This window comes from Tupaia chinensis, unplaced genomic scaffold (assembly GCF_000334495.1).
Source record: "Tupaia chinensis unplaced genomic scaffold, TupChi_1.0 Scaffold000057_1, whole genome shotgun sequence".
Classification (NCBI taxonomy): Eukaryota; Metazoa; Chordata; class Mammalia; order Scandentia; family Tupaiidae; genus Tupaia; species Tupaia belangeri.
In genome coordinates this window covers 7,349,636-7,374,543 of record NW_006159515.1, presented here as the reverse complement: position 1 = coordinate 7,374,543, position 24,908 = coordinate 7,349,636, and the positions used below count along the sequence as shown (strand labels likewise).

The 24,908-nt window shown below is 37.8% G+C and overlaps 1 protein-coding gene and 1 long non-coding RNA gene across 10 annotated transcripts in view; one reads left to right on the top strand and one right to left on the bottom strand.

Moving 5' to 3' along the window:
- The window catches only part of MBNL2 (muscleblind like splicing regulator 2), a 180,073-nt gene extending 170,801 nt beyond the window's left edge, over positions 1-9,272 (top strand). For all 8 annotated transcript variants that reach the window (XM_006141548.3, XM_006141544.3, XM_006141545.3 and 5 more), the window contains one exon: positions 6,480-9,272. In XM_006141548.3, the coding sequence (XP_006141610.1) occupies positions 6,480-6,494 (15 nt within the window). In that variant the 3' untranslated portion in view covers positions 6,495-9,272. The remainder of the gene's footprint in view (positions 1-6,479) is intronic.
- Positions 1-24,908, bottom strand: part of LOC114009921 (uncharacterized) — a 169,676-nt gene that overhangs the window by 121,172 nt on the left and 23,596 nt on the right. For both annotated transcript variants that reach the window (XR_003551311.1, XR_003551308.1), the window contains exons 2-3: positions 23,848-23,948; positions 22,766-22,887 (exon numbers count right to left, since the gene is read on the bottom strand). This is a non-coding gene — a long non-coding RNA (uncharacterized LOC114009921). The remainder of the gene's footprint in view (positions 1-22,765; positions 22,888-23,847; positions 23,949-24,908) is intronic.

Here is a 24,908-nt window from a genome sequence, read left to right as displayed (position 1 = left end):
CCTGTCCTTACAACACTTGGTTTTGCTGTAGTCCCAGGTAAGGTACCAGCTCTACTTGGAAACGTCCACTTGAGCTTCCATTCTAGTGATATCTAGATCCGCTGAGATTCTTTTTATTTCAGCAAGGCCATACGAATAGTGTTTTTTTTCTTTCTTTTTTTTTTTTTTTAGAGAGGTTTTTGCTATAGGGCACGTGCACTTGCCAGACAGACAGAGACAGAGAAACAGAAAGCAGGAAATCACCCCCCAGGGGGGATGGCCACGCCACAGTCCCTTCTCCTCCATTCTCTTCTTGGGATCTTGGGCACGCACACACACGCGCCCGGAGTGAGTTTAAGCCACCAGGTCCGGGACTCGAACCTCGGTCAACTATGTGGGAGTCCAGCGACATAGCCATTACGCTAACTGCGGTTCCCATACATGAATATTTTATAAGGTATATTTTATCTACCTCTCCAAACTCAGCATTAAAAAGACAGTATACTTGATGACTGTTCATGGGAGGATTTAACCAAAACATTTATTTCTCTTTTCTAATTGTTTCATGGTCTGAGAACATAGGAACAGTTGGTCTTTTCATTGAAATGTTTTTGTTTTGTTTTGTTTTGTTTTGTTTTGTTTTGTTTTGTTTTGTTTATTAACTCAGACACCACACTTTCAACTTTAATAGAGCTGTTTGGGGGAATATTGTCAAATATGTATGCCCAAGAACTTTGGACAGAGAAGATGCTCAGTAATAGTCGTTCCCTCTGCCAACTAAGCAAAGCAGAAAGACTTCTTACTGAGTTAAATACTGAGCTATCACTTTTAAAAGATAACTTATCAGGACCAGCAGATAGTTATGTCACTGGACTCCCAAGTAGTCAACCATGGTTTAAGCCCCAGACCCGGTGGCTTAAAACTCATGTGGGGCATTTGTGCATGTGTGCATGCATGCCCAAGATCCTGAGAGGAGAATGGAGGAGAAGGGATTGTAGTGTGGCCATCCTCCCGGAGGGTGATTTCTTGCTTTCTGTCTCTCTGTCTCTGTCTCTCTGGTGAGCACATGTGGCCTATAGCAAAAATTTCTTAAAAAAAAAAAAAAAAGATAGTTGATCTGATAGCCCTGAATCTTTACAATGAGCATTTTTACAATAAGTGTAAACATTCCTAGCAGTCATTTGGAAGATCACAGTTTCCAAACCTACCCGTATGTTCCTGGAGATCAACCACAAGGTAGAAAATGCAGGGAGCATTAACACTTGGTCCCTTTCAGACACTACGTAAATCCCACATTGATGTGTCTTCTTTTGCACCCTCCAGAATGAGGACTGAGAGTGCAGCTCTTGAGTTTATGGGGCTGATGAGTTCAAGTACTGTGCTTCAATCTCTGCACCAATTATTTTGCTTTCGAACAAGTACATTCCTCACCCTGGTCAGCTCTTTTTCAAGTAGTGAGGGTATATGGCTAGCTCAGCCTAAATCCATCATAATAATGAAAAAGACAAGAAAACAATCATCTTCACAAATGGTTGGACTTAGGAATGGTGACTCATACAAGGAAAGGATAGTATTTTCTTTTCAGGTAGAGTGTCTGTGAGTGAAGTTTTTTATTCCTTTGAAGTGTCTGAAAGTGGCAGAATTAACACTCCAATAGGCTTTTTCTCCTGATCTTACCTACTTTAACTTCTGCAGCAGCCTCTCATGATGCCTGGGCTGATGCCCAACTTAGGAGGCCACATTTAATGAATATATCCTCGAAGGAAGAAAGACTAAAGAAGACACAAACTGGCAGCTCATAATCAAATTCAACCCCAGGATATTATTGGACCCACACAGAATTGCTTTCTATAATGTGGATGAATTTTCAAATTTACAGCTTCTTTCAGAAAATGGAAAGATCAAGCAGTATGGAGTCCAGATTTCCGTAGGTAGTAACTGGCTGGAGCTGAGTAGCTGCTGTCAGTCTCTCTACTTGGCTCACACTCTGATCTGCATCCCCTGCCTGGCCCCAGTAGGCTGAGTATTTTGATAGTACCTAACCCAATCCATTCTTAATCATCTCAACTGCCACTAAACTATGGATCGATGGTAGACACTTCCCTGAAGACCCAGTAATTCTAATAGCTGTCATAATATATTTTACAGGAAACCAACCCATTCGATGTTCTTTGGAGCCATTCATGCTTTATCTTCCATAAATAAATATTACACACATAATATACTGGGTTCATCTTGGGTAACTTAAGAATGCATATTAAGCATGGATTTTAGCATCAGATTCTTAAATCCAGCCATCTAGGGGAGACAGCTTAATTCACTTGGTATGATTTCCTTTTTTTAATGGACATATAGACTCTATTGCAGCCAACTGATTTTTCTGCATTACCAGTACTCTTGTTACAACCAGAAGGGCCACTAAAGATTTATGAAAGCACTCGTGACTTGAAACCAAGTGTGCCTTTGTTTTAAAAATAGAATTGCACATTTTGTAGGCTTCCGCTCTTCTCATTTTTGTGTATTCTCCTTTTAGTGGAAAAGGAATTGAAAAAAATGTGTTCAGTTTCAAATTTCAATTTACCATACTAAAATTATATTTGATAATTTAACCTCCTTCTCTTGCTATGGTTCTATTATATAAAATACTACTTTCTTGAAGGAATAGTTTATCAGGGAGCTACACAGAAGTAAATCTTGTTCAATACCTTTAAGTTATTTCCTATTAGCATGGCTGGCCAAGGTTCTCAGTAGCTAAGCCAGTGACACTGCAGTGGTGTTAGGTTTTCTGTGTGCCACATCCATCTAGAGGGGCCTATCGCAGGACACGATTGATCACCCTGACAAGGATGTCCTGAGGAGAGGTCCAGTATCCTCATGAGTCTCTCAGTAATTCCTATCTATCTGGCTTCTCCAGACAACTGCTGCTGTCTCATATGTACTCACATGTACAGCTCCAGGTTCCATCCCACCCACGGCCCCTGCATTTCTCTGATTTCTAAGCTTACCGGGCTCTTCCACACCCTCCTCAGCTGACACTGTCAGAGGTGTAGATGTGCCCTTTGGGATCACCACTTCCCCAGGTTTCATCTCAGACCATCGCCACACCCTGGAAGGGTCTTCATGCCAGCAAGCAGAGTGAGCTGACACAGTTAAGCTTACGCTGGCTTGTGCAGGCTCATCGTACATTGAGCAAAGCAGTTATCACTGTTCATGTTGTCTTTTCCACTTCTCCAAAACGTGGCTACCATTCTGACCTTGCTTGTAAGACTCTGGTAAAAATTCTCAGAGCCTTCTGCACATCAAAGGAGTATATACTAAAATTCAAAGAAGAACCACCTTTCAGAGAGGAGACTTTTAAAACACCCAGTGTGGTAGCTTTTTTTCTGGCTTATGCATACTCTGGCAGATGCCATGAGGGTTTTGAGTTGCCCCGTCCCAGAAAGCATAAGTTGCAACTTGGAGGTGGAATAAAGAACCTTTGATATCAGCCTCAAAACTGACCCAGTGCAAGGCAGGAATGAAGTCGCTAGCAGCTGGTGTATGGAACTCACTTCAGTGAGCTGTGTTTTAATTAACTTTTATTTTTCTTTCCAAATGGACAATCTCAGGGTTAGGGTTGGTACCTAGCCAAGCCCCAACTCTATCAGGTTTCTAGCCCATGAGTCAGGGTCACATATGAGCCTTTTGTTAAGAATGGCAGTTTGGTACCTATATTGAAATATTCACACACTTTCTGAATTCTTACTGGCTACAAAAATTACAATGAAGATTGAAGATTTTTTTATTATAGAATTGGTAATAGTAGAAAAATGTCTGAGGAAAGGCAACAGAAAAACATAAAAAATGTTCCTACTCATTTGAAATTATGTTCCTTTAGTGCTAATTGAAAACTCAATCTGAAAAAAAAAAAAAGAAAGAAAGAAAGAAAGAAAAGTAAACAATCTGACTAAGGAAAAGCCATATTAAAACTCGATGAAATTTCCCCTTCTCCCACTATGACCATAGACACACACACACGGCTTTCCTCTTATTTCTAGCATTTTCCAGTGGGAGATCTCTTAGCTGGATCTGTGCCACCTTCTGTGGGGTCTGCAATGTCATATACCCACTCACATCAGTGACTATCAAACGAGCAATGGTTAAATAAGAGGCACTAAGTCAGTAACTATTCTGGATTCCTGTCCTGTCCTTATTTCCAGAGTATATTTTATCCCAGAGTAGACTTAATTCAGAGTGCATCAGCAAGCTATATTTCTTAGAAAAAAAGTTAATAGTAAGCAATATTTTTGAGAAAAATGCTGCTACCAAAAACTGGAACATATGAAGAGAAACACCCAAAGTTTTTCTATACTGTCTAAGCTCCCGTCTTTGGAACCCCTTGAAGTTCAAAGATGCTGGGAGTATAATTCATTCCTTAGACTACGTGCATAGTCGATAACATGGCCAGACATGCACTGGGGCATGGCCAGAGGTTTCTGGCCTCCATGCCAGGCAGCTGTCCCAGCTGAGAGTTTAGTAGCACCAGAGCTCATACTGTGTACATCTTTATCTATGTAATGGATGGTGGGCAGGCTAGGGCAGAGGAAAAAGAGAAGTCTGAAAGAGTCCAGTTAATGCTTTCAGTTAACTTTCAGATTGATTGTCAGTCCAACTACAACCTCAGTAGTGCACTTATCGCTTGTCAACTACAAGTTCAAACCATTATAACTAATTTCAAACTAATAACAAATTTGGCATTCTGAGTTGCCCCTTGCTGTATTTCCTGTAGAATACTTTTCTTTCCAGGTGTTAGGACTTTCATTCTACATGGCTTTTTAATTTTAATTAATAAGGAAAAATTTAAATATGAATATATTTACAATGTGCATTACTATATATCAATTTTAGAAACCACAATGTTTTTTCATAAATATTTTAGAGAGACTCTTGCTAAAGGAAGAGAAAAGAAAACCAGGATGTAATTTGATATCCTGGGGCACACTCTAATTTGGAAAGCTTACAGATAGCATTGAAGTGAAAGGATGAAATAGAAAAATTCACACTTTATCAAATAATCTAAATTTTAAAATGAAGTCATAAATGGACTAAGAGTTTGATTACTTATTTGCAGCGATGCTACTCAAAGAGACCATGATAATAGTATTCAAATAGATACTGTGATAATATTTACATAGAGAATCATGACATTATTACTACTTTTATTCATGTCTATCAGTACACAAGACAAGAAATCGTATTTTCCTAATTAATTTTAAGTTCCTGGGAATTTTTAACAGAGAATGAGCTTATCTGAAATTCTGAGTTTTCATTTAATAAATATATTTAATGTAATGAGCATAAATGGTTTTTTTCTTGATTTTTATTAAGTCTATGTACATCTCTATGTTTCACAATAAAATAAAGGTACTCATGCTTATTTCTTGGGAGAAACTATTTAAGTATATTAAAACTGTTGTAAATAAACTATAGGAGCACTCACTGAAAGGGGAAAATATCCACATGTATAAATTCTAACATACTGGAATAATACATTATGCTTGTAGAAATAAAACTTTTATTAGGAATTGAATCCTAGTGTATGGGAATATTAGCTGACCTATGTCATGAAGAGTGTTTACTAGCTATTTCCTAGATAAAGACACTTGACTCTTTAATAAGAAACATTTTGTTTATAAATTATACAAATTTTGGTTAAAGCATTAAATGAAATAAATGTTTGTATTAGAATGTGTTAAAGACTTGACTTTTAAGCTTGATTCTTAAAGAACTAGACCATAAGGCCAAGCTCACTTTTCTTTGCAAAGATATGGAGTTGGAAATGAACTTAAGAGATCAAACTCCAGAGACCACAGTTTGCATTTGACAGTTTAGCTTTATCTGTGCTTTGTTTGTGCTTTTGGATTATTAAGGATGTTTTAACTGCTTTAATAGATTGTTATCCTTTTTCCCGTCTAATACGTGACATTTAAACATATCCTGAATTTGAAACTGGTTGTTTTTATTATTTCTTGGAAACAAAATTACTTTTGATAAGAATATATCTTTGCTAGACAAATGATATCTGATTTATTAATCAACTTTTAAGTGTTTATAGTTAAGCCTTACAAACAACTTTTCAAGAATAAATTATCTGATGAGACATCCTGATTACCATAGCAAATATTAATAGGACAAGAATATGAACATATAGTAAAGAAATGTAAAACAAAAATTTTAAGAAAGAGGTAGGGATCTGAATACACTGCATGCTCACGTGTACGTGGCTGCAGGTTTACAGAAAATACTGTGCATTTGAATCATCATTCTTTACAGTGGCCACATAACAGAAGTGGTTCAATGTAAAATTTTTCAGCATGAAGGGCGGGAATTGTGCAAACTTATAATTGCATCAAAAGTGTGAGAAGTGGAAGAAAATTCCTGTTTTCAAAGATTAAAACTTAAACTTGTCATTTTCCCTCACAGAAGCATGTCTGAATCACGCTTGTCTTTCTCTTTAACAGATAATTCTGAAATAATCAACAGAAACGGAATGGAATGCCAAGAATCTGCATTGAGAATAACTAAACATTGTTACTGTACATACTATCCTGTTTCCTCCTCAATAGAATTGCCACAAACTGCATGCTAAATAAAGATTTAGTTCTTCTGGACAGACCACAACTCTAAGAAGCTAGTGCTGCTATATCATATATGAGTATTAAATATGGTATGCTTAGTATATTCCAACCTAAGATAGTTAACTACCTGAGACCAGCTGTGATGTTTAAAGACACAAAGGATAAAGTTTACTTTTAAAGGGTTTCTAAACATAGTTTCTGTCCTAGGAATATTGTCTTATCTCCATAACTATAGCTGATGCAGAAAGTCCAACCAATTTATTCATTTCGACTCTGAACATTTCAAATTTAGCAATAAACAATTGTTAGCATTAGTTTAAAAAACGATTCCGAGGGCAGGTTCAATTCTAACTCCAATTACTGTCATTTCATTTACCCATTGGATCAAAGGGTATGTTTCACTTCTTACAAAATGAATGCTGCAGCAAAGATGAGAAGTGAAGTAAAACCAATACCTGTCCTGCAGGTCTAAAATTTGAATGGAAATTCAAGCACAAGTACTGGGGACACATCAGAGTGTGGTATTTGGTTTGCCTGGAGATGCCGCATTGAATCATGTGATTCTAGAATAACATTAAATAGATTGAAAAAGAAACTTTGCACGGTATGAGCTTCATACCCCACCAAACAAAGTCTTGAAGGTATTATTTTACAAGTATATTTTTAAAGTTGTTTTATAAGAGAGACTTTGTAGAAGTGCCTAGATTTTGCCAGACTTCATCCAGCTTGACAAGAATGAGAGGCCCATGCCAACAGTCTAATCTAAGGGATTAGTCTTTCAAACTCACCATTCGGTTGCCTGTTAAAGAATAACTTCTAAACTAAAAACCTTAGTCAAACAAGGAAGCTGTAGGTGAGGAGATCTGTATAATATTCTAATTTAAGTAAGTTTGAGTTTAGTCACTGCAAATTTGACTGTGACTTTAATCTAAATTACTATGTAAACAAAAAGTAGATAGTTTCACTTTTTAAAAAATCCATTACTGTTTTGCATTTCAAAAGTTGGATTAAAGGGTTGTAACTGACTACAGCATGGAAAAAATAGTTCTTTTAATTCTTTCACCATAAAGCATATTTTATGTCTCAAAAGTATAAAAAACTTTAATACGAGTACATACATATTATATATACACATACATATATATACTATATATGGATGAAACATATTTTAATGTTGTTTACTTTTTTAAATACTTGGTTGATCTTCAAGGTAATAGCGATACAATTAAATTTTGTTCAGAAAGTTTGTTTTAAAGTTTATTTTAAGCACTATCGTACCAAATATTTCATATTTCACATTTTCTATGTTGCACATAGCCTATACAGTACCTACATAGTTTTTAAATTATTGTTTAAGAAACAAAACAGCTGTTATAAATGAATATTATGTGTATTGTTTAAAACATCCATTTTCTTTGTGGACATATTAGTGATTGAAGTATTTTGACTTTTGAGATTGAATGTAAAATATTTTAAATTTTGGCATCATCGCCTATTCTGAACACTAGATGCACCAACCATATCATTATTTGTTTGAGAAAAAAAGGAATCTGCATTTTAATTCATGTTGGTCAAAGTCGAATTACTATCTATTTATCTTATATTGTAGATTGGATAACCCTATCAAAAGAAAATCTCATTCTAAGTGTAATCTTACATAGTGCTTGTATTGTTGCATTCGTTTTAATTTGTGAAAAAGTATTGTATCTAACTTGTATTACTTTGGTAGTTTCATCTTTATGTATTATTGATGTTTGTAATTTTCTCAACTATAACAATGTAGTTATGCTACAACTTGCCTAAAACATTCAAACTTATTTTCTTTTCTTTTCATTTTTCTTTCTTTGTTAATTCATTTAAACTCATTGAAAACATAGTATGCATTACTAAAAGGTAAATTATGGGAATCACTGAAATATTTTTGTAGACTAATTGTTGTAACCATTGTCTTTTTTTTTTCCTTTTGTTTCATGATTTTGATTTTTAAAATTATTAGCACACAACTATTTTCAGCCCTTTAATAATGGAGCATCAAAAACATCACCTGTATACCCCAACAAATATAGAAGACTGTATTTTTTACTATGATATCCATTTTCCAGAATTGTGATTATAATATGCAAAGTCATAAATATGCCATTTACAATAAGGAGGAGGCAAGGCAAATGCATAGATGTACAAATATATGTACAACAGATTTTGCTTTTTATTTATTTATAATGTAATTTTATAGAATAATTCTGGGATTTGAGAGGATCTAAAACTATTTTTCTGTATAAATATTATTTGCCAAAAGTTTGTTTATATTCAGAAGTCTGACTATGATGAATAAATCTTAAATGCTTTGTTTAATTACAAAAACAAAATCACCAATATCCAAGACATGAAGATATCAAGTCAACAAATACTGTAGTTAAGAGACTAACTCTCCACTCGTATGGGAACTACATTTCACTCTTGGTTTTCAGAATATAACAGCACTTCACTGAAATATTCTTTCAGCCATACCACTGGTAACATTTCTACTAAATCTTTCTGTAACACTTAAAGAACTCCCTCATTCATTACCTTACAGTGTAAACAGGAGTCTAATTTGTATCAATTCTATGTTTTGGTTGTAATTCAGTTCACTCACCCAATGTACAACCAATGAAATAAAAGAAGCATTTAAAAGGACTGTCGAGTCTTCTTCCTTCTTGTGTTGAGACAGACTGATAGTCAAACAAAATGGTTTTTACATTCACATAGATAGCAACTGGTAACTTCAAAGAAGCCCACAGTTGGTCTTTGAGTGGGAGATGGATGATTTTTTGGCTTTGGCTTTTTAACATCAAAAAATAAATAAATAAAAATGTTAATTTTAGAAATGTTTTTAGTATTCTTTAAAATTAGGAATAAAAATAAATCCCACTACTAAGCTTTCTTGTTCATGATTATGACTGATAATAAAGAGACAACAAGCATCAACAGCTATAGGGGAGGCAATATACCAGTTTCACTAATAGACAAGAAAGTAATCATTAATCTATAATACAGGCTTCTGGTAAGAGTTGGATTTGACTTAATTTAGATCTGAGGCTGCAGAGAGAGGCAGAATAGCAAGTTCTGCTCTATCCAGGGGTCATCCCCAGGTAGGCAAAGGACAGAACAGATGTTCAACAAAGAGAGGGTGATGAGGGTCCCTGCCATCCCTTCAATAACTATCCTCCTCCTAAGTGTCTGCAGTTGGACAGAAAAAGCAAAGGAAGTTCTCTCCTCTGCCCTTTGAGGCTCACGGTATTTCTCAAAGAAGACACTATGGGCCTTTGGGGTGGAGAAAATTCTTGGTCCTGTTGGGTTGGCAGAAAAGCACCTCCTCTGTGAACCAAGACAAGAACACAAGAGAGAAGGTGTCTCCATGACAAATTTAAAGCTTTGCTTACAAGGGGAGAAAATAGAAACAGGCAGCAGGTCAGGCACATACCAATAAAGGAATTTGTGTTTTTAAACCACCCAATTAAGATTAAGGGTGAACATACTCTAACACCTTTGTGATATTTGAAAAACTGGTAGTTAGAAAAACTGGAAAAGCCATTTCTCACTGTAATGCTGAAGAAAACATGCTATATCATCAGACATTACTAAAAACTAAATAAATAAAAATCCATTAATAGTAAGTTCAAGGTGCCAACTTCAGCGAACAAGTTGTTATTTTAAGTGAAAAATTTAAGACAAACCGTACTTAAAATTTTTCACACCCAACTTTATGAAATGTAATTTTCATCAGTAGACTGACTTTTCATGGTATTACATCAAAACAAAATGCAAAATTTAAACCTGAGAGGATAAAAAATACTTTATCTTGTCAGCCTAGAAATATTTAGGCATAAAATATCAATTACCTTATCATTATCTGCCTAAATAAAAGTATTATTTCAATTTGGGGCTGTCCAAACTAAAAATAACATTTCAAATGCAGAAATACACTCTTATTTTAACCAAAGTTCTTTTGCGACATTGCAGATTATAGGGGGAGTCAGGCAAACCAAAATAAAGTTTAACATCCTGATATTTATAAGAGGAAGAAACTGGCTTCCTAAAGAATGATTATTTTTTCTTCCCTGGAAATATCCCCGTGTCTCTGAAACATTAGGAAAGCCTTGCAGTTGGACGGATGTAGCTCCATAGAAATGACTGAGTCACTCTGAATGAATATGAGTCACGTAATGAAACAAAAGTGACTTACCTCTGTGCTCTTGGCCAGGGAGGTGGGCGGCAGGGGCGAGCATGAGTGGAATTGAGAATGTTCATCAGAGACCTACCTACGTGTCAAGCTCTATGTTAAATATTCTAGGAAGGTGTCCAACAAGCCCAGCCAGTGTTAGCGAAGAGACTGGTAACTAATAAGAAAATTCTAGCTGCTGCAGAGATTCCTACTAAAAGCCCAGAGAGATTCTACCATGAGAAATAGCTTGATTCTAGACCAATGCAACCTTTCAGTGTTTGCCCTAGGGGTGAGTAGATCCGCAGCTCAACTGTAAACTTTTATCCAGTGTATTAGAGTTGCACGACCAGCCAGCCTGTGACTTCAATTTCTTCTTCTGTGTGAGCTACTTTGAAAAGTAGCCCACTCATTAGAGGTCTCTTCATCATTGCTCCAATCCCATGCAAATTCCATTTGTGCCACTTGGCCTAAATTTTAATAAAACCATTTGGGATATCTCTTTAAAACCCATATAGCTGTTTTCATGAGATAAAAGGTAAAAAAGTGACTTATTTTGTTCACACTCATTTTACATAAGCCTTAGCCTTACAAATGATCTATGAGAACCATAATGTAGATGAGAAATCAAGACTCACAGAAATTGAACAACTCTTTCAAGATCACATGGAGTAGATGAACTCTCCACGCCCTGGCTTGTCCTAACTCTATAGCCGTGTTCAAATGCACTTTATTTGTGGCATCTTTTGGGTCAAAATGTCATTCATCCAAGTTTAAGGTGAAGCTATAATAAGTGCCTTGGAAGATGTAACTTCATAGCATAGGGAAAATATTCAGAAAAGATGTATCTTCGGATACAGGCTATACATGGAATGTGTGCCCCTGAAATCCAGCTGTGCAAGTGACTGAGAGGTGGGGTGTTGCCATTTTTCACTTGGTCTCATAACTTTACAGTGGATCTTTTCCAGACTTAGGGCTGTGTCTGTGTGTGTGTGTGTGTGTGTGTGTGTGTGTGTGTATTTTTTTAAAACACGAAATTTATAGCAGTCCTTGTATATAAACTAAAATGATCTCAGTTAGGACAGTCTAACTTTTTTAAAATAGGGAATCGTTCCCTCAAACAGAAGCTTACCCCACTAAAGTGCAGAGGCCTAGCAGTAGGAAAATGATCTGATTGCAGGGGCTCCCCATTTCTGAGAACCTCTACTATGCTTTGCAGTGCAGAGATGGAAACCCATTAATTTAAAGATAGTATATGCACTTATAGAGGGAGAAAAACATATTCAAAGTAGCATGACAGCCCAGCAAAACCTGACTCTTAAGCTTTAAATATATCTGAGCAATGGAGCTGGATGTGGGACAGTGATAAAATGTGATGCTCTGCAAGGCTGATCCACATGGGAAAGCTCCAGGCTCCACACTCACGTCCAGAGGCCTCTCTGAGTACATTGTGCATGTGCGTGCCCATGTTCCAGGGCTGGCTGGGGCTAGAGGTAGAATGAAGTGTAGGTATCCTGTGGGTATTGTCTCTCTATCTCTCTGTCTCTCTCTCACTCATGGAAACAATAAAAACAATTAAAATCAACTTTTTTTTTTGGAGAGGTTTTCGCTATAGGGCGCGTACACTCACCAGACAGACAGAGAGAGACATAGAGACAGAAAGCGAGAAATCACCCCCCAGTGGGAATGGTCATGCCGCAATCCCTTCTCCTCCATTCTCCTCTTGGGATCTTGCGCACGCACGCACACACGCCTGGCGTGAGCCACCGGGTCCGGGACGCAAACCGCGGTCAACTACGTGGGAGTCCAGCGACATAGCCATTACGATAACTGCTGGTTCCCAAAACAATTAAAATCAACTTTAAGAAAAATATTTTGGAGCAAATTGATAAGATATAAATAGAAGTAACAAACTTCCTGCAGAGTAAATATATATTCAATATTTTCACACACATACCTTTTATATGGAGAACAACCTAAATACAGTACCATTCATAAACAAACAAAAAATTTTAGAAGTTTTCAGATCTATGAAAGGAAACAATCAGTGTCTGCGTTCCACAACAGTTCGGTGGTTAAAGCTTAGCTTCTGGTCATAGTGTCCAAGGGTTTTTTTAACTACTTTTTATTTTATTTTACTTATTATTATTATTCTTTCATTTGACCAGAGAGAGAGAGAGAGAGAGGAGGAAAGTGAGACAGTAATCTGCCAGGTCCGGGACTCAAACCATGGCCTGCCATGTGGGACTCAAGAGTCTTAACAATCACACCACCTGCCGGCATCCTCCCCAAGTTTTTATTTATTTACTTATTTGTTTTTAAGAGATTTTTTGTTTGCTTTTGCTATAGGGCATGTGCACTCACTGGAAAGGCTCGAAACAAAAAGCAAGAAATCACCCCCTAGGGGGATGGCCATGCGACAATCCCTTTTCCTCTCAGTGACACACATGCACATGCACCAAGTGTGAATTTCAAGTCACCAGGGCTAGAACTCAAACCACAGTAGGCCACAGGGGAGTGCAGCACCTTAACCACCATGCCACTGGCTGACCTTCTGTCCAAGTTTTAATAATTTCTAAGCATTGGTTTTCCCCATCAATAAACTATTCATAGGTCTAACCATTAGGTCTACCTTGCTACATGAAAATTAAATAAGAGAAGGCATACTGAGTACATGGAACAGAGCCTGACAACTAGTAAATGCTCAGTGGCAAGAGTGGTTAAGGATTACCTCTCAATACTAGAGCCATGTAGGAAGGCCCAGGGTTTGGATCCCGGATCTAGCTGAACACACTAGACATGCCTGTGTCTGCCTGTTATCCTGTCTGACTGGGAGGCTGAAGAGGCAGGAGCTGGAGCATGACAAAATCCTGTGAGAGGTCTCTTTCTCTCTCAAAAAATTAACTTTTAAAAATTAATTAATTAGTTAAAATGAGCTCTTTGTTTCCCCATAGGAATTTATTCCTTCATTCTACCCAAATAGTTCCTGACAACCGAAAAGTATCTCCTCTAGTTCCTCGATGACAATGCCAAAAGTTGATGAACAAACTATAGGAAATTTACAATAACAACTAATGAGCCACGTTAGTTTTGTGGAAACTTATAATTACTTCAATTCAACAAATTGAACGAGCCCTGAATAAGCATTACTGAACCATTCAAGGGACATGAACATAAGCAAAGTCTAATCCTTTGCCCTCCAGAAGCTGATTACATGGCAGAGCTGGAAAAACAGAGAAAGGATAGAGAGTACTGAATCCATTTCCTAGGACTGCCATAGCAACATACCACCAAGAGGGTGGTTTAAAACAACACATTTTTATCTTCTTACACCTCTAGAGGCTAGAAGTTCAAAATCAAGGTGCCAGCAGGGCTGTACTCCCTTTGAGATTCTGGATAGAATCCTTTCTTGACCCTTCTGGCTTCTGATGGTGACTGTCAATCCTTGGCATTCCTTGGTTTATTGCTGTCACCCTCTAATCACTGCCTCTGTCATCACCTGGCCTTATCCTTGTTTCTCTACCTTCAAACCATACATTTTTTTTTATGTAAACATGAATCCACATGAGGGAGAGAGAGGTATAGAGAGAAAATAGCCTCTCTTCCCACCCCCGCCACCCACCCCATAATGCCTGGTCACGTCACAATCCATTTTCCTCCAGTTCTCCATCTAATCAGGATTCTGGGCAAACACGCAAACAGTACATTGCTGCAGAGACTAGGATTTGAACTTCAGATGGCTACCTGGGCTACATCTTTCTCTCCACATCACTTAACTGCTACATTGTGGGCCCAGCTCTTACATCATCTTTTAAGGACACCAGTCACATTAGGGCTCACTTGAATGGCTTCATCTTAACTTGATTGCATCTGCAAAGAACCTGTTTCCAAATAATGTCATATTCATGAGCACAGGGGTTAGGACTTCAAGATACATTTGGGAGAGACATCCAACTGTTAAATTAAACTATTTTGGCCTAAACAGCCACTGTACTCCCATACTTGGATTCCTCTGGATAAGCTGAAATCGTACATGGTAGGCTGACGTCCTGAGGTGACTGCTAGGTTACAGCCACTCACTGTAGCTAGGCTTGGATCAGTCACGGGGATCCGCCTTTTACAGCATGTTAATGCAGACAAACTTCAGAATGTAACCAACCCAAATTGTTTCCCTACCTCATTCCTTCACTCTTGTCTTTGTACATCATGTCCCATTCCTGTACATGTCACTTTCCTTTTATTTTGCTCAGTACACATGTGAATTTTCAGTAATCATTCACAAGAAGTCTTAGCCTCACTTGACTCAGAAAGTCAGGTGGTCCATTTGATCACAAGTGTTAAGTACATCCAGCATTTTCTGTGCTTAACATAATATCTCTTGCTTAAGCTTTATAATAACTTTCTACGGTTGATTCTTTAATGAATCCTCTACTTCACAGATGAGAAAACTAAGGACAGAAAAAGTTAGATAACGTAACCAAAGTCACAAAGTTTGTGATAAAGTAAAGATCAAAACTCAAGCAGTCTGATTCCAGTTCACAGTGCTCTACTATCTTACTACTCCAAATGTGGTTCTTGATTGAAGATGGAAGACCAAACTGTGCATTTTCACCATATTTTACCCCCATAAATGGATGAATGTGCGTCAAGCTTGTGAAAAGTTGGGTAAAGTTTACCGTAACAATGCTTTATGTCAGTGCCAACAATGGCTCATGAAATTCCATTCTGGTCATTTTGATCTCAACTCTGCTCCTCAATCAGGAAGCCCCACCAAGATTGATTGTGACAAAATAAAGGCATTGAGTGAGTCAAATCTACGTAACACAACACAAGAGACTGCAGAAACATTGAACATTCATCATTACAGCATTCATGACCACCTGAAGAAGCTGGGATACATAAGCAAGTTTGATATTTGGGTTCCTCAGTCATTTGATGGCACATATAAACCTCTGTGGTATACTCCTTAAACCTTAGGAAAACAATCCATTTTTGAAGGGACTGATAACTGGTGATAAGTGAATTGTTTACAACAGTGTGGTGTGCAAATGGTCTTGGTCCTGACATTGAAAGCAGACATTAATCAGAGGAAGGTTATGCTCTCTGTGTGGTGGGCTTTTAAAGGTGTCGTGTTTTTTGAGTACCTACAAAGGAACCAAACAATCAATTCAAATGTGTTCTGTTGGCAGTTGGACAGTTTGAACAAATTCATCATCCAGAAATATCCAGAGCTTATTGATTATAAAAGAGTTGGGGTTCCATCACGACAACACGAGACCACATACAAGTTTGATCACCTGTCAAAAATTACTAGAGCTCAAATGGGATGTTTTGCCACACCCACCACACTCTCTGGCCTTGTGCCATCAGATTTTCACTTGTTTTGCTCTCTTCAAAACTCATTGCATGGTATAATATTCAATTCAGATGAGGCTGCAAATCAGCACTTTGTTCAGTTTTTTACCCATAAAGATCATACCCTTCTATGATCGAGGAATTATGAAGCTCACTGAAAAATACCAAAAGGTTACTGGGACCAGCACTTGGCATAATGGTTATGTCACTGGATTCCCATAAAATTGACTGTGGTTCGAGTCCTGGACCCAGTGGCTTAAAACTTACTCTGGGCGCATGTGCGTGCAAGCCCAAAACCAGAGAGGAGAAGGAGGAGAAGGGATTGTGACATGGCCATCTTTCCTAGGGGGTGATTTTTTCACTTTCTGTCTCTCTGTCTCTCTCTGTCTCTCCAGAGAGTACACACACCCTATAGCAAAAATCTCTCTCTCTCTCTAAAAAAGAAGTTATCAAACAAAATGGGCAATATATATATATGACCCAATATGTCACCACATGTGAAATCATTCTTAAAAAGAATCATATCAACTTCTGTTTCAATAAAAATAAAATAGGCAATTCTAATTGGTTTTAAAATAAATCAAGAGTAACAGAACTAATCACCAAGAGAAGTGAGTTTTAAAAGATATGCATCATCATGGTTAAAAAATATTAGGATAATTCATAAAAACTCATACATGTTCTTGATATAGTTTGGTTGTATGTCCTTTTAAAGTTTCAGGAGCTTTCCTTGGTAGAAATCAAGGCTGTCTGAACAATGGACATGGAAAACCTGTCTAAAGAGATATTTACTATGTTTTTATACCTTTATTAAAGACCTTTTCTTTTATTCTAGCCTAAGGGCTGGTGTAGGCAGAATAGGAAAGCTGAGAGATGGTGGGCAGCACAGAAATTTCATGAAGACTCGGGCAAGAACAGCCAGATGACAACAGACAGGGTAAAGGATAAAGGATGCCAATCTCCTCATTGTGAGTCCACAGGACTTTGCTTGGTTGGGACCCTTGACTTGAATTACACAATCTCATGTACTTCCCTACAGACATTCTTCAGAGGCAAAGTTGAGTGTGCTAAAATGGTGTTACTGCCTACTCATAACATGATGCTCTGTCTGCCCATATGCCCAACTTATTTCTAAACTTATTTGAGAAAAATCGAGAATAAGTGTTCTTGCTACTAAAGATGTAATAATAAAACGTAAATTGTCATATGTACATTTGTAAGTTCCTTTGAGGTCTTTGTGCAGGCTCCAGAGGACCCATGTTTGTAGTACATGAACATTCTGATAGACATTGGTGTGTCATGCCTATCTCATGGGCCAGTCAGATTTGTTTCCTCCTAGGAATTCAGAACTGGAATCCTGAGGCCTGGCATTTAAAGTAGGAAAGAAGGGAAAGCTACACTGGAAAAGTCTTTCTTTGGACTCTGTATACAAATAAATAGCAGAGAATGGCAGTTGTCAGAGAAATGTCAAAGAATGAAGTAGATTCTTAGGCAGAGGAATGCAGCGAAGGCTCACTTAGGTCTGGAGGTGGTAGTTTGCCTAGTTCTTGGGAGCTTTCCTCCTCATGCACCATTGGCACATGTGATGGCTCTCCTTCACCCCAACCTTATCCTAAAATCACCTTTACTTTTAGTTCACTTCAGTGGGTTTCTGTTATCTATGACTAAAAGATCCTTGACAAAGACAAGGCTATTCTGTTAGAGTATGTTCCCCTATATCTCCATTAGGTCTATATTAGAAATGAATGTGGGGCCAGCAGGTGGCATGGTGGCTAAGGTGGCTGAACTCCTACATGGCTGACCACCATTTGAGTCCCAGATTGGCAGCTTACTTTCTCACTTTCCTTCTCTCTGGTCAACCTCAAAAAGATAAATAAAATGATGACAATGAATGAAAAATGAAAATTCTGAAAAAAAAAGAAATGAATGGCATTCTACTGTCTATTTGTTAGTATTAATTATATATTATGGCCCAAGCATTTTTTTCAGATCGTAATTGCACAGAACTGATGACAGTGGCGTTTGGAGCTGGTATTAATACATGATGGAATCTAGATGGTCCTGCTAACTTCTCTAGAGGAGATAGTCTGTCCTTTCTGTAATGATGGAAATATTGTCTCTCATGTAGGTTTAATACAAAATGCAGTGCGTAAGTTCCAGGCAGTAGCCAGGTTGTGCAACACAAGGCCTGGGGGGGGCAGCTTATCTCCCAGACACAGGCAGAGAGCTCTGAGCCAGCTCTCCACAGAGTGGGCAACCCAGGAGGATCTGAGTGTTTCCTGCAGCTATCAAAAAGTACAGAAGGAGGTGTTCTGCTTCAACTTTCTATTTATTGTTGTTCTTACTCAGCAAGAGTTCTCTAGTTGTCTTCTGGGGAAACTGAAAAGTAGTACGAAGTCATCTATTTCCTCTTTAAGACTATACCTGCCCAGAGAACATGTATCATTTCTCCTGTGAATACAGGGAATTTCCTAGTATTTTATCTGCAGTTAGAACTCTGGATCATAGTCTAGGTCACATTTATAAACCTGCTGTCACCTCTAAAATGTTTATTTACACTTTAAATCAATTTGAAAATAACATTCTTTAACCATATAATTCATAATCTCAATCTGGATACCTTTAAGAGTAAAAAGGGGTAATATTAATAATAAAACTAGGACAATAGACCTTGGAACTGACCCAGGCAAACTGGATGCTATTGTCACCCTATCTTAGGCTTTGCATTCACAATTTCTGAGTAACTTACATATTGAGAACCTAAGGATTCTTGCCTTGGTTTTTGATCATATCACATTTTACCTGCCACTTTGGAAAGTCACTTGTGATTTCTGCACTAGTCACTAGCTATAAAAACTAGAGCTTCTCAGGACCAGCAGTTGGCATAATGGCTATGTTGCTGGACTCCCATGTAGTCGACCGCAGTTCGAGTCCCAGACCCGTAAGCTTAAACTCACTCCAGGTATGTGTGCATTCGTGTCCAAGATCCTGAGAGGAGAATGGAGAAGAAGGGACTGCAGTGTGGCCATCTCCCCCGGTGGAGGGGGGGGGGGCTGATTTTTCATTTTCTGGCTCACTGTCTCTTTCTGTCTTTCTGGCGAGCGCATGCGCCCTGTAGCAAAAAACCTCTCCAAAAAAAAAAGTTAAAAAAAAAAAAAAAAAAAAGCTGGAGCTTCTCTAGGGCTTCAGTTTCCTCACCTTTAAGATGAAGGAAGACGTAGTCTACAACGCTAAAGTTTTTCTCAGCACTCAACAATTTAAATCAGTGACACATACATCTAGGGATTTCAGTTTTGTAGAAATTTCGGTTATTTTGATTCAAGTACAGTATAAAATGGAGAATATAAGAGTCCACGAGAGAATATTACAAATGTGTTTTGCACACACATACTTTGTGTGAAAGTAATCTCAATGCAGTTAGAAAGCCACGTTGATATAGCATCAAGCACCCAAACTGGAATCTAGCCACTTATTTCTTCTGTAAATTTGCCCAAATTACTTAAGCATCCTGAATACCTGACCCTAAATGCCTTCAACTGTGAATGGGTGTGAGTACAGCTACTTTTTTGTAATACTATGAAGATTAGATGGCATATTATACATGAAAGTACAGTATTCCAGGTAAATACTTATATACAATTAATAAATGTTAGATGCTAGCTCTTCTTCCTATTAAAATGTTAGTGTAATTATTGAATATTTGTTGTAAATGTGCACTTCACTTTTTTTACTCTTATATTTTAGGTTTTAGTTTTTGCCATAGGACACATATGCTTGCTGGAGAGAGAGACAGAAGAAGAGAGAGAGAGGGAAGGTGAGATATCACACCACCATGCCACAATTCCTTTTCCTCCATTCTCTTCTTGGGATTTTGAGCATGTACACACATGCACCCGGCATGTTTTTTCAAGCCACCAGGTCTGAGATTCAAATCACTCAGTTGGCTATATGGGATCCAGATGTCTTACCCACTATTCCACTGGCTGGCCCAACACTGCACCTTCTTATAATTAAACGTTCAATATATTACCAATGAGCTTCTCTAATCCCATTGATATTTGCTATTAAAAGGAGAAGTTACATGGGATAAAAAGCACATTTGTAACTATATGCATTATCAAATATCTGGGCCCAAAGTCCTCTTTTACCTTCTAGATACATGACCTTGGAAAAGTTACTTAGGCTGCCAGCATCCCTGTTCTTTCACTTGAAAACAATGAATCAGATAATGTATGTGAAGCACAGGGCACAAGTCTAGTGTATATTTGATATTATTGCATTCTAGGCTACAAAAGTGCTTATAGGTGAAAATTTGGTGGATGAAAAAAGCAACTCCATGAACACTTCATCAGTATTGTGCTGTTTCTATTGAGCAGATCTCACTCCTGGTCATTGTTGAACCATCTTTTATGGACTGGCCATAATGATATGGGTCTTAAGAATTCTAACACCTTCAGATTTACAGTAGGGTTGCAACTTTCCAAATTCAGCACTCCTGATAGTGAAATCAAAAGCTTGGATCAGTGCAGTCTGCAGAGTGCAGCCAGCAGATGGTGTAGTAGTTACGTCTCTGGACTCTCACATGGTCGATTGAGGTTTGAGTCCTGGACCAGAGGCTTGAAAATCATGCTGGGAACATACATGTGCATGTCCAAGATCCCAGGAGGAGAATGGAGGGGAAGGTATTGCAGTGTGGCCTTCCCCCCTCAGGAGTGGGTGATTTCTCACTTTCTCTCTCACTGTTGCTGTCTCTCTCTCCAGCAAGTATGCAGCCATATGGCAAAAGCCTCTTTAAAAAAACAAAAAAGGTACTAAGTTGCTCTTAATAATTTATTAATAAAGAACAGTTTGGTTGGTAGTAAACCATTTTTCCTTAACCCTACCTTCCCTTCTTACAAGGCTATTTCGGGATAAGACCGTCCTACAATTTCTCTGTAAGTAATGCAGCATGGAGTATTAGTGACCACATTTGGAGAATTATGACTGATCTGAATGTGAACTGGCAGTGTGGATGGCAATCATTTATCTCATGTACATCAGAAACAGAATTCACAGGAAATTTCCTTTACCTGTATTATCTGAATTAATCTTAATTTTTTAACAAGAAATCATAACACAGACAAGCATCAAAAGTATCACTGCTTAGTAGAGATTTGAAATATTTAGGTTCCAAGTTATCCTTTCCTCAGAATCCTCACCTCTTTCAAGTTAGTCTACAGTTTAGCATCCAATTCTTTTTGACAAGAAGATTCTGGGTTTAGTATATTTGTTTTTAATAATATATTTTACTTTATTTTAATTTCTTTTATACACTCAACCTCTATACATCACTTAGCTTGTAAAGTGAATCTTCCAACATGAATACATTCCACTCCAGACCAGTTGGGGATACTATACATGTTATCGACAGATAATTTTTGGCCAGCTTCCACCCCTACACTTCATTGAATTGGCAGGTCCTTACAGACCCTGGCATCAGACTAGTTCCCCACCTCCCTGGTTCAGGTGGGACCTAAGGGAACTAGAAGAGTGTTTAAACTCCAGTCTACCTCCATTCCTCAGGCCCTGGATTTACGCTGGAGTCCTATGGCTCTGAGGACAGTCTCAACCTCAATTCTTACTTCTCACTATGAATTTGAATTTCTTCTTTGGTTTGGTATTCAGTGATTTCCCATCCTATCTTTCAATCTTATCTTTTATGTATTAGTTATATTTAGTTATGTAGTTATAGTTCATTTATTTTTATCAAATGTTTGTAAGTGTTTGAAATGGGACCAAGGGCCCTACTTCATTAGTTTACTCTCCAGATTATGGTATAAATGAGCATTTGACTTTTCCTGATCTTGAGAATGCCATGTCTGACATTTGTCATGAGGAAACCAGAGGTGATCTCAAAATTCTGAGTCCAACACACTATAGCAGATTATTTGGGAAAGAAAAATAAAACTGTTTTCTATCTTAATATTTAATATGTTGAATAAAAACCAGCAAATTTTGGGAACCAGCAGTTAGCGTAATGGCTATGTCGCTGGACTCCCACGTAGTCGACCGCAGTTCGTGTCCCGGACCCGGTGGCTTAAAACTCACACCGGGTGCGTGTGCGTGCGTGCCCAAGATCCCGAGAGGAGAATGGAGGAGAAGGGATTGCAGCATGGCCATCCCCCCTGGGGGGTGATTTCTCGCTTTCTGTCTCTATGTCTCTCTCTGTCTGTCTGGTGAGCGCACGTGCCCTACAGTGAAAATCTCTCCAAAAAAAAAAAACCAGCAAATTTTAAAACTTTGGAGAGAATCTGGGATTATCTGTTTTACTGGGAATAATCATAAAAGATCAGGTAGTATGTGTGAAATTCACTTTTGAGCAGGAAATGAGAGTCACTCAAGAAGTTCATCAACATCAACTCAACCCTCCAGGAACATAGGGCACACCTCAAGATGCAGAGGCATGTCATGCTTTGTGGTGACAGGGTTCCTGAGTTACCCTGTTCTTAATTCCTCAGGTTCTACAGTCTTTAAGCAAGATTTTTATCTGATACCCTAAAATACAGAACTCGGTACCTAAGCTGTGGCTTCTGACAAAATGTAAATTAGTACAAAGGCATTTACAAACACTCACATGCATGGAGGCTTTTCCCATTTCTGTTTTCCCATAAAGGTTTGGTTGGCTAGTTCTCTGAGGCTCGGTGACAGTGCTGAGCAGGTTGAGTAGGGCTGCGCTCTGACAGGGACTGATGAGGCCTGAAGAAGGAGAAATGTGCACAGACTCACAATATTCTTTTCTTTGGGGCATTTAAAAAGTATCAGATTACATTGTGAATAAATCTATGTGGGGAGGTTATTAAAGTAAGTAAGTACCAGTTTACCAATGATATACTTTATAAAATAGCATCTCTCAGGCTTCCAGAGGATAGCTGGCTGAGGACTGTTTCAGGATGCAGGAGTTCACATCCTAAAAATCAGGCTCCTTTTGTTCTGCTACCTGTGATAGTACTACAGAAATGAACTAAGGCAGACCAAGGTAAGATTTTCACCTGTGTCCACTCTCCCCTCTCCTTTACCTCTCAGCATTACTTGGTCAAAAGGCAAGTTAGAACAATTCAAATGTCCATCAACAGATGAGTGGATAGACAGAATGTGGTATATCCATACAGTGGAATATTATTCAGCTAAGGAAAGAAAGGAAATTCAGACATCTGCTACAACATGTATGAATCTTAAAAACATTATGCTAAGTGAAATAAGCTGACCACAAGTGGATAACACTTACATGTATTATCTAGAATAGGAAAATTCACAGATATTGAAAATAGATGTTACTAAGTGTCCAGGAGAGGAGAGAATGGGGAGTTATTATTTAATGGGTGAGGAGGAAATAGGGGTTTATTGCTTAATGAATATTGAGATTCCACTGGGATGATTTTTAAAAAGTTGTGGCGATGGATAGTAGTGATGGTTGTACATTGGTATCAATATTTTTGAGCTGTACAGTTAAAATAGCTAATATGGTAAACTTTATGTTATATATATTTCACCACAATTTTTTAAAAGACAAGTCAAGGGTACTATCACTTCTTGAAAAAATGGAGTAGACATAGTTTTTCCTATTTTTTCCAGTAAGCATAGCTAATAACTCTGGACATGATATATAAAACCAACACAAAAAAGACTTTGAAAAATACAGAGAAGGAAGTAACTTACTTCCCTATAGGGATCTGGAAAGTCAAGGAATGACATAGTTGCAATTTCCTGAGTTTTCTTTGACTCATCAATTTCAGTCTGGAGTTGGAGAAGTCAGCCACCTGGAAATACCAACAGTTCCAAAAAAAAAAAAAAATCATTAAGTAAAGAACTTTGCATTCAAGGTGCTGGTTTCAAATCTGATGGGGAAAGAGGAAGGTTGAGATGTAATCGGGTGCCTCAACCTCTGGGCCTAAGGAGTAGCCCCCAGACTGTTGTGGCCACAAATTGGGTAGAAGATTCTCAAAGAAACAAGTAATTCTTCGAAACTCTTCTCTTATTCAAGTGATACAAAGCCTTTATTTTCATCCAAAGGTACTCAAGATGTTTCCTCTTTACTCATTTCTAATCTGCCCAGGAAAATTTTCAAGACTGGTTTGGTGCTATAGATAGTGAGGGACTCCTTTGTTAATAAAACTCAATAAAACGCCTGTAGCAACCTATCAATTGCAGGTCATTGTATTCAAAGTAAATATGGTTATTTGGGAGAGTTTATACCTACAGCTGTCATAATTCCTAGCACTTCATTTTAAACAAAAACTCAAGAATTTCTAAAATTCAAGCCATCATCCGTGATAAAAAAAATAATAATAATTCACTTTTGATCCTGTGAAAACACAGATTAACACAAAGGAGAGCCCCAGTTGCAAGTCTTTTTTATTTCTCTGTAAACAACAGTGCAGAGTGAGGTAAAGGCTGAAGGTCAAATTTTGTGCTTCTCACAGTGAGTGAGGAATATTTGTCTTTGTTACACTGGACGAATAAGTGCTTTTATTTTTTCATCTGCGAAACAGGAATAATGATAATAATAAAGATTCTTCTAAAGGTTAAAAATACAAGGTCATGTAAATTGCTTTCAGTTCCCAGCACAAACTTAGAAATCTTGGAAAGTAGGAACTCTCTTCATCTTTAGAATATTCTAAAAACAAACAAATAAACAAAAAAAGTATCCCTGTGGACACTCAGGGAGCACTGAGCAAAGCACCCTGTCCACTGCTGAACACTCAGGTCCTTTCTGAGCT